Source organism: Rutilus rutilus (genome assembly GCF_951802725.1).
Source record: "Rutilus rutilus genome assembly, chromosome: 11".
NCBI lineage: Eukaryota > Metazoa > Chordata > Actinopteri > Cypriniformes > Leuciscidae > Rutilus > Rutilus rutilus.
In genome coordinates, this window is record NC_140216.1 from 40,055,123 (window position 1) to 40,065,770 (window position 10,648).

The following is a 10,648-nucleotide window of genomic DNA, read 5'->3' on the forward strand; positions in this document are numbered from 1 at the left end:
CCGAATCAAACTTTGCTTTTCATTGCATTAATAATGAATGAGTATGAACTTCCAGATTTTAATATTGAATTCTTGATGTAAAGTCGGCATGAAACGGAAGTTGCGCTAGTCTTTTCTTCTCTATTGTGCCGTGATGCTTCTGGAACAAGGACAAATGTGGGCGGGGCTTGATTTTGATTGGATGGTTGTGCTTTCCTATTGGCTGATCTCATGTGAGTGACAGGTTTCCCCGCCCACATCATCAGAGAAGAGAAGATGCTGTTATTCTGATACCAGGAACATGAATTTAAAACAATAAAGATGTGAACGGATAAACACTGCAATATTCCATTACAAAAACACGAATCATTGATTTTGATTTCATGGTGACTTTAAGGGAAAATGTGTTGCACATGCGACCCTAAAATCATATTAGTATTAATGATGTCTCCTTTAAAGCGAATAAAATGAGGTCAGATGGACCAAATATGTCATTTCGAGTGTGAAAAGGTTAATGGTTGACAGTGTTATTTTTGAGTAGCCTAATATAATCACAAACCTGTGATTTATTAAATGTATCACAAACTCGCTTTAATTTAGCATGCAGCCCACGGCTGTCATCAAGGAGTTTTAATTACAATGCCGAGCTAAAGAGAGTCAGTGGATGGGTTTGATGAGGACACCCGGTGGGTTTTTCATTAAAGAGCGCTCGCGCTGAGCGTGCGACCCTTTCCGGGTAACCGACCATTATCGCCACCCGGTCCGCCTGGTTCCGTATCGTTATAAAGAGCGCAAAGCAGCGATTCCGTGCGTTTGTATCTCTCTCTCTCTCTCTCTCTTATCAGATTTGAGGTACAGAAGGGTTTTAATAAGGCGGTGTCTATCCGCCCGGCTGTCTCTTCCTTCACGATCACCGGTTCCTTCACACGGAAAAATAATTGGCCGGTTTCCCTGAGCTTGGAAAGAGGTTGAGCCGGGTGGGATTTGCCTTTCCCCCGCCCCTCTCTTTTTATAACCACCGCCTGATGATAAAGACAATCAGATATTACCTTATGGTGAACTGGGGCTCAATTGTTTTTCCATCTGTTGACCTGGGTGGTGTTTTCTTTTCCTTTTTTTTTTCCTTTTTTTTCGCGTTTTGAAAATGTGTTCATACATTGTTTGCATCGTGCATACGTTTTGATAAATACAACCTGCGTATTTCGAGCTCAATTTCATAATTTAAAATAACGCAATGTTTCGCTTTGTAGATTTAAACGTATAATAATAATAAATGCATGGTGTTTAATAAACAAATACGACTATTTTATAAATAAAGATTTGGTTCAGTAGCTTAAAGCAGTCATTTATGATTATTATTATTATTTAGGAATTATAAACATCAATTAAACTTTAATTAATAGATGTATCCCTTTTTATTATTTCTGAAATTAAGTAGGCTAAATAAATGCACTTATTATATTTACTTTAACAAAAAAACATATATATATATATATATATATATATATATATATATATATATATATATATATATATATATATATATATATATATATAAATATAGGCAATTTATTTTAATTATTGAGTATATTTGTATTTATAGGCTACTATTATTAAAGGCGCAGGTTTTTTAAGAACTCCTCAGGTGACGCAAGCGCGCGCGCCTCACTCACTCACCTCGTGCACGCTGAAAACAATCTTCAAAGCAGGGTTTCGTCCGAATCATGAAGACGCTGAAACAGAGTTCACAATAGAAGTACACATTAGAACACGTAGATTAGGCACTTAAATATGTAAATACACGATACGTTTTTTTTATACGGGGAATGCTTTGGTAATGCACGTTAAAATCTCACGGAATTTGTGAACGTTTAGCCTACTTGTGCGGGAACAGAACTTACGCTGCTGCTCGAGCTCGTTAAAATCTGAGCGCTTTCTGGACTCCAGTGCTGAAAAGAAGAGAAAAGATTGAGCCCATACACACTGAACCGGAGAGGGGTGAACTTTAACCCCCGCGACACGAGCAACTCAAGGCATGGCGGTCCTGACTGACAGTCTGTGGTGAGTTTGCTTTCCTCATTAATCGTTTGTTAATTATTTGGGTTGCCAAGTTCAGTCGAGCTCAAGTGTATTTAGATCAACCGCTCTCAGGTCAGCCTGGAGGACTCGTTAATTGTTTTGTTTTCAGTGCATCAAAAATGGTGTCAATCCACTTCCAAGTTCCTCAGTGGGTTCAATGTCAGTCTCAAATTAACACTCATTAATTGGCTTGAAACGAATTTTGAAACGTTCTATGATAAGTATGTTTTTAGGCAAAACCTAGATGCATTCCAAGTAAATATAAAACACATTGTTATTAATAATAATGATAACACCCACTTACCAGGGCCAGGTGTTTAAGTCAATAAAAAAAAAATCACTCTTAAAAATGTAGGTTCCAAAAAGGGGGTTTTCGATGCAATATAGAAGAACCATTGGTTCCCCAAAGAACCTTTCAGTGAAAAGCTCTCATGTTTTCCTTAGTGTACAAAACATTTTAATAATCTAAAAAACCTTTTTCCACTATAATGAACCTATAACTCTAAAAAATGCTGGGTTGTTTCAAAAAGTTTGGGTCAAATATGAACAAACCCAACCGTTGATTTAAAATGAAGTGAATTGGTTGGTTTTACATTCAATTTTTAAACCAAAAGGTTGATTTTTGTCCACATTTATCCCAAACATCGTTAAAACAACACAGCTTTTTTGTGCAATGGCAAGGGTTTCATTGATGCTAAAGGTTTTTGGAACCATCATTATTTATTTAAGCGTGTAGAAGCCTTAAATAAATAAAAAAGAGAAAGTGATATGTTTTTAATAGTAGGCATATTAAAACGAAGGCCTCTGAGCCAATGAGAAAACGGTCAGAACGCACGAATTGCAAAGGCTCCGCCCCCTCGAGTGAGATGGAATATATAAACTCTCTCAAACAATTCTGTCACTCACAGATTACAGTTGAAAATCCGGAGGTGTCGCTTCAGAGGTCAAACTGCGGGGCGCACGGAGCCTCGTCCTGGTGTGATCTACTTATTGATCTCGACCAGCTTTTGATTGATCCTCATCCCCGTATCAGTGTATTGAAGAATGCAGTTAGAAAGCATCCTCCCTGGCGCATCTGTAAACTTACCCAAGACCTTCTATAACCTGTCGACGTCCTCCGAGAGCACCAGCAACAGCCCGGGGTCAACGCAGATCGATTTTCAGGACATGGACCGGACGGATTCCGAGCAGAGCTCCGGTGCCAAGAAGTTCTTGAGTGGCGGGAACACGCTGATGGATGAGGCGGACACCGAGAGCTTCCCCGGGACTAAAGCAACAGCGGCAGCCGCCGCACCGGACGCGCGGAAAACTTCTCCGGTAATCGGTGGAGACGACGAGCTGTCCAGCGCGCGCCGCTACAACATCGACGAACTTGGCACTGATCGTTATTTCATATCATCTTCCCAACCGAGCTCCGACGTGACCAACCCGTGCTCTCTCTTCCCGTACGGGGGCCAGACCGGCTCGGTGTACAGTGGCTCGAACGGGTCCAGGTATTCGTCTTCTCTGCATTACGGCTCGGTTCTTCCACCCGCCGGGTTCTCATCCGCCGTGTGCGCCAGTCGGAGTCAGTTTGGAAGCGGCTATCAGTTCGGACAGGGTCCCGGGTGCCTGTACCCGTCCTATCCCGGACCGGGCTCCAGTTTGAGCTCGATGCCCATCCCGGGTTCGGGCTCCGCGACCAGGGCGCAGGTGTACCTGTGTAACAGACCGCTGTGGCTCAAATTTCACCGCCATCAGACTGAGATGATCATCACCAAACAGGGCAGGTAATGTCGAGAAGTTCATGAGCTCACTCGAAAAAGAAAAACGCTGGGTTGTTTCAACGCGCATTTGGGTCGAAGATGGACAAATCCAACCGTTAAGTTAATTGTAATTTTTTTTAACCCAACGGTTGTTTTTAAATTCAAATTTTAAACCCAATTTTTGACCCAAACATGGGCTGAAACAACCCAGCATTTTATAGAGTGCTGTAATTGAAAAGAAAAAATGCTGTTAAAGTTTTGCTTTAAAATGATTAAGTAATTTAGAACATGCATGTATAATAATTTAAAATGTCATTTTAACTGAAAAAACATGCAACATTTTAATAAAATTATAAGATGTATTTGAATAACGAATATTCCTTTCGAATCCGTCATTCTTAATTATTTTATCAATAATCATATTCGCAGGCGAATGTTCCCCTTTCTAAGTTTTAACATCACCGGACTGAACCTGACGGCGCATTATAATGTGTTTGTGGAGATTGTTCTGGCCGATCCGAACCACTGGAGGTTTCAGGGCGGGAAATGGGTGACCTGCGGGAAAGCGGACAACAACATGCAAGGTGAGGAAAGAATTTCAGCAACATGACAACCTGTTATTTCTACAGTTAAACGTGTTGTTAGGGGTTTTTTTTCTCTCATGGAAAATATAAATAATATTTTACTCGAGTAGGCTATGGCCTTTATGATCAAATGCAACTAAAAACTAAATTAGATATTCGTTTTTTCTTCTTTCTTTTGAGTGGGATTTTAATCTTCATTCGATGTTGGTATAAACGAATTAGTTAGATATATAGAATCTCCCTTAATATAATTATGCATGTATGATTATTGCCAACGACGCGTGAAATTCAACGAATTAATTCAAACAATTTGAAAGCTAAAACAAACGTTATCGTTCGTGCGCGCGATTGTTTTTATTACTTTTATTTAAACTTCGATATTTTTTCACACTTTAACACTGCATTTCGTTTTAAAATGAAAGCAGTTTCAATGCAATGAAATAAGTTTCGCATTTAATGTGAGCGATTTGCAGCGATGACACGCGGGGGTGGACGTGTTATTCTCCTATGTGTATTAGAATTATTCAAAACAAATCGCTCTTAGTCATGATACATCTGTTTTACACCAGTGCAAAAGGTCTCAGCTTTATTTAGCCCAACTAATAATTTAATAAGACAAAACATTCATGTTCTGCGTGTGTTTTTGTGTAGGAAACAAGGTTTATGTTCACCCTGAATCACCAAACACTGGGGCACACTGGATGAGACAAGAGATATCTTTCGGGAAACTGAAGCTAACCAACAACAAGGGTGCAAATAACAACAATACTCAGGTAATCAAAATCACTCTGTTAAAGAAGTTCTCAAGTAGGTTGAGGAATTGTGGATGGAAAACATTAAAGACACCATGAACTTCGTTGTTTATTACAAAAAAAAAAAAAAAACAGACATTAATGTTGGAGAGCAATGCTCTTAAACTCTGAATGCATATAGCATATTACCGGAAAACCTTTGAATAGTACTTTATTTTGAATGTATTTTGGTTCATGTTGCAGCGATCTTTTAAAGATGAGTGTGTGGAAGTTTCTTCCTCCACACACACCCACAGGTCTTCAGTGTGGCTTTGACACCTACAGCAAACGCTGGCCATGAACTCTGCACAAACATTGACGCTGTGTGTGTGTGTGTTAAAATAGATGATCGTCCTCCAGTCCCTGCATAAGTACCAGCCTCGACTGCACATCGTGGAGGTGACGGAGGATGGTGTGGAGGACATGAGCAGCGACGCCAAAACCCAAACCTTCACATTCCCTGAGAACCAGTTCATCGCTGTAACGGCTTACCAGAACACAGACGTAAGCAGAAACACAGCCACAGCTCCTTTCAGCCACTTCTGCTTTTGTGTCGCTTCTCAACTCCTCGTCTTTGTGTTTAATTGCAGATCACACAGCTTAAGATCGACCACAACCCCTTCGCAAAAGGCTTCAGGGACAATTATGATTCGTAAGTGCCTTTCGAACAACCGTCCCTGACTGAGAAGTGCAAAACACATTATTGCTGACCGAATTATGAAAACAGCCCAGAAATATGAGGGCGTTCCTTTAGTTCACTACATTTTATAAAGGATAAGATGACTCTCAAACCTTTCTTTTTAACAAAAACATTGAACATTTTTTGTAAGGTACATGAGTCTGGTTTCATTCTGTGTGTGTTTATGCCACAGTGCAGAGTTGATCAAATTCAGTAGAAATATGAATACTGGTAAAGTAGGACTTTATGGTAACACTCAAATATAAGGTTCCATTAGTTGATGCATGAACTAAATTTATCGAACAATGAGCAATTCGTTACAGTATCTATTAAAAACTTTACTGTTAGTTCATGTCAGCTCTGGTCCATTAAATACAACTTTTAATTCTAGAAATGTATTAGTAAATGTTGAAATTTAAGAATTATTATTCATGGTTCATAGTTCATACTAATGTAAAGTGTTACCATTTATATTTGCATATTACATTATACAATATTTCTGTAGTGAAGATCTTTAGATTTAGCAAGATTTCCCAAATAACCTTTCAGTGAAAGTTCTTAATATATATATATATATATATATATATATATATATATATATATATATATATATATTTTAATAATCTAAAATACCCTTTTCCACTATAATGAACCGTTCACTCTAAAAAATGCTGGGTTGTTTTAACACATGTTTGGGTCAAATATGGACAAATCCTGATTTAAAATGAAGTGGAATTTTTTAACAGTTTGTTTTTAAATTCAAAATGTTTAAACCCAACTGTTGTTTTTTTTCCATATTTAACCCAAACATCAGTTAAAATAGCCCAGCTTTTTTTGTCCAACGGAAAAGGTTTCATTGATGCTAAAGGTTTTTGGAACCATCATTATTTATTTAAGCGTGTAGAAGCCTTAAATAAAAAGAGAAAGTAATGTTTTGAATACAGGTAAAGTGGTAACACTTCAATATAAGGTTCCATTAGTTAATGCATTAACTGAAATGATCTAACAGTGAGCAATTCGTTACAGTATCTACTAAAAACTGTTAGTTTAGTTAGCTCAGGTTCATTATATAATATGAACAGATGCAACTTTTAATTCTAGTAAATGTTGAAATGTTTTAAGAATTATTATTCATGATTAGTCGCCTAGTAATTTGAAGTGTTGCCGTTTATATTTGTACATTGAATTATAAAAAAAGAGGGAGAGCATATGTTTTGAATTAAAGTAAAGCAGGACTAACAATATAAGGTTCCCTTAGTTAATGCATTAACTGAAATGATCTAATAGTGTGTCTACATTGACTCTTGTTAAAGAATGCAATGCGACAAATCGCTAACAGTCTCTCTTTCTTTCTTTCTCTCTCTCTCTCTCCTCTCAGGATGTACACGGCTCCAGAGAGCGACAGACTGACGCCCTCTCCTACTGATTCTCCGCGGTCGCACCAGATTGTCCCCGGCGCCCGCTATGCAATGCAACCCTTCTTCCAAGACCAGTTTGTAAACAACCTGCCACAAAACCACCGCTTCTACGGCAGCGAGCGCGCCGTGCCGCAAACCAACGGCCTGCTTTCCCCTCAGAGCGAAGACTCGGCCTCCGGCGCGGCTTCGGCTCAGCGCTGGTTCGTAGGGCCCGTCCAACAGAGCGGCGCGTCCAGCAAACTAGACCTGTCCTATGACAGCGAGTACTCGGCGTCCAGTCTCCTGCCGTACGGCATTAAACCGCTTCCGCTGCAGAGTCCTCACGCGCTCGGCTACTACCCTGACTCCGCCTTCGCGTCGATGGCGGCCGGTTGGAGCAGCAGGAGCTCGTATCAGAGGAAGATGACCACCGGCTTGCCCTGGTCGCCTCGACCGAGTCCTCCGGCCTACACCGATGACCTGTTAACCTCTAAAGACAAGCTTCAGGACGAGGGCTCCACCTCGGCCCCGACCGCCGGCTCCACCGCCCCCTGGATGGAGGCTCCGCCGGTCCTGAAGGTCGTCGACTCGGGCGACGCAAGCGGATACGCCATGGCGTGTAAGAGGAGGCGCGTTTCGCCCGGCGGATCCAGTACGGACGCTTCGCCCACTATAAAGTGTGAGGACTTGAGCTCGGAGGAGTACAACAAAGAGAGCCATAAAGCCATGGGTTATTACGCCTTCTATACAAGCCCTTAAGAACTGCTTTCCAGATAATTTATCAATTCTCTCTTTATCTCTTATTTTGTTTGAAGTGATCTATGTTGTGTTTTTAATCTTTTAATCTGCAAGTGCCAAAGCTTTCGTGCCACCCCGGTTGTGCTTGTTTATTTGTGAAATACATAAGCTTCTTTTTTTGGGGGGGTTTTTACTTTGTATTCTTTTTAAAGCATGCCCTTTTTAATCTTATTTTTATAAGATGGCCATAATGTGAATCTTTTTTTTTCTTTTTTTTTTTCTTTTTCTTCCTTTTATTTAAGATCCCTCTGTTGTACAGTATTTGTGCACTTTAGATTGTGATGTATCTTGTACAAATGTTCTCATGGCACTGTTATGAAAGGTGAAATAAAATGTGCTTTTCATACTTTCTTTGTCTGTTTCTCTGCTGAACGTTTTATTTAACGAAAACGTGTTTTAAAACTACACGTATTCATGGACTTTATTACGAAAAATAAAAACTTAACGAAAATTAAATTCGGTAATTTACTTAACGTTGTCTTGTTTTAAACGGTCAGTTTCGAACGTTTTTCAGCAATTTTGCGGGAGCGAGCAAAACATTTGTGAAGCACAGAAAAAAAGTTTTTTTCGTTGATTTTAAAATGTAACTAATCATTTGAATTCTTACATTTTAAACGTTTTACAGCCATTTAAGAAATAAACACAATTTGTGTAATAAACCAAAGATCCGTGTTAATTTTTTTTCAATGAAGTTAAGGTTTTATTTTATTTATCTTTGACTAATAATGTCCTAAATAATTCGAAAACAATCTTTGTACTGAACAATCGTGTATTCTCTGAAAACTCAACCACAAACGCACCGTTATGTCGTTATTTGAAGGCGCGCCTTGAAGGTTTTTCTTTATTTTGACCGTGCTCTGTCAAACAGGAGTTTGTCGCCTGTATATTCAGCAGCTTTTCCCGGAGTTATTTCGGATCATACGAAACGCATTTCTGGGTGAATGTGACAGAGGAAGTCACTGCGGTTCCTCATTTTGTGTTTTATGGCCACTATTTTCTGCGCTTTAGTTGAAAGTGACACAAATACATTTTCCTTTCCAGCCCCCTGCTAAACACATTTAGAAGCGTTTCTGTACAGAGACCGCACAATCTTACTTTGCATTAAACGGTTCAACATTATGTCCAAGAACTGTAACACATTTACATTGTTCAAAACGGCATCAGAAGCCTCTTAAAAATAAAGGATGGATCGGATGCATTTCCAGCCTTTAATTGTGATGAAACGCATCTAAAAAAAGTTCACTTTGCAAAACCAGCTGTTTTTTAAAAAGCCCTTTGATAGAAGAAATTAAAACCTGATGCATTAATATCATTAAACACCCTTCATTTTTTAAGACCTACATTTTTGACACGTACAATTTTCTTAATTGAGGAGGCTAGTGACTTCCTTCCTGCTATATTTTTCGGAAGAGGCTCAATGAGAGTGTGAAAATTACGCATCAAATATGAGAAGACGGTCGAGCTGATAAACTTCCTAAGCAAGATGCGCGAGGATGGGCCTCATGTTCGCCATGTTTAAGGAGAATTGCACTGTTCTGTCTGTCAGCTCGCAATCCTTCCTCATCAGCGAATCCCTCTTGAGTTCATTTCAATGCCCCGGTATTTTTAAGTCTAATGAATTCTGTTGTCAGACTTCTTGACAGAAAGCGAAGACTCCGACTAACTCCAATTAACACCTTCTAATGATGCTGAGCTCCTGATGGCGCTGAGATCATCTGCCCCGGGCGGGTACTGATGGGGGTAGCGGGGCTATAAATGTTCTGTGTTCCTTCAACACTCGTGTCAGCGAATCCCACACCGGATCACCGAGATCACGGGCTCTTTTTACTTCCTGAGTCTTAGAACACAAAGTATGACGGTTTAAATTATGAAAACAGTGTTTTAAGAAATACAGCAGTCAACATATGAGCTGGATCAAAACCTTTCATCATAGTTATACATGAATTTTGAACAATAGGCCTACCCGTTCTTTGTCTTGGGACAACTTTGATGGACTTTTTTGATCCACTTCAAATGTTGACTTTCTGTCTTTATGTAGTTTCTTCCAGACCAGTCCATGTCTGTTAGCTTTTATGTTTAACCTTATAACCAATGTGCGAGACTTCCGGTGTCATTCCCTCCCGGTTTTTTTTTTTTACCTGTCCAAAATAGCTTACTTTCGTGTTGGATATCCTGAAAAAAATTGGATATGGTTATGCATATAAGATGGATATGCTTGTGTACCCCTAAAAGATGACAAAATAATGCTAGTGTTGCACATTTTAAAGTTACTGACCAAAAATATTGATGACATCATCTTGTACACTGAGGCATACACAGGTTTTTTTTTTTTTTTTTTTTGACAAATACTCTAGATTAAGAATGTCCCTCCTCAACATCATACAGTATTGCCTCTTCCTATATGCAACACAAACTAAAGGTATAGGCCTCAAGACTTTGAACATGTCCCATCTTAAAGGTGCAGTAAGCGATTTCTGAGAAGCTGTTGAAAGTGGATCAGGGCTGCATTTCCCAAAACCACCGTAAGCCGTGAATTGATCGTGGAACAATTGCCACCAATGGTCTCTGTACGATCAGTTTAGGCTTACGATGGTTT

At 39.4% G+C, this 10,648-nt stretch overlaps 1 protein-coding gene across 1 annotated transcript; it reads left to right on the forward strand.

Annotated features, from left to right (window-relative positions):
• The first annotated feature begins 1,623 nt into the window (after positions 1-1,623).
• eomesa (eomesodermin homolog a) lies at positions 1,624-8,398 on the forward strand. The gene is made up of 7 exons (XM_084424239.1): positions 1,624-2,040; positions 2,967-3,827; positions 4,233-4,387; positions 5,039-5,160; positions 5,524-5,682; positions 5,769-5,830; positions 7,236-8,398. Exons 2-7 carry the CDS (start codon positions 3,103-3,105, stop codon positions 8,011-8,013), a joined length of 2,001 nt encoding a protein of 666 aa, XP_084280365.1. The 5' UTR covers positions 1,624-2,040; positions 2,967-3,102; the 3' UTR covers positions 8,014-8,398.
• Positions 8,399-10,648: the final 2,250 nt, after the last annotated feature.

Bases quoted from the DNA above. Each gene is read 5' to 3' on its own strand.
- eomesa (XM_084424239.1), top strand. From the start codon at position 3,103: ATGCAGTTAGAAAGCATCCTCCCTGGCGCATCTGTAAACTTACCCAAG. The intron at 3,828-4,232 runs GTAATGTCGAGA...TCATATTCGCAG, and splicing joins ATCATCACCAAACAGGGCAG to GCGAATGTTCCCCTTTCTAA. The intron at 5,683-5,768 runs GTAAGCAGAAAC...GTTTAATTGCAG, and splicing joins CGGCTTACCAGAACACAGAC to ATCACACAGCTTAAGATCGA.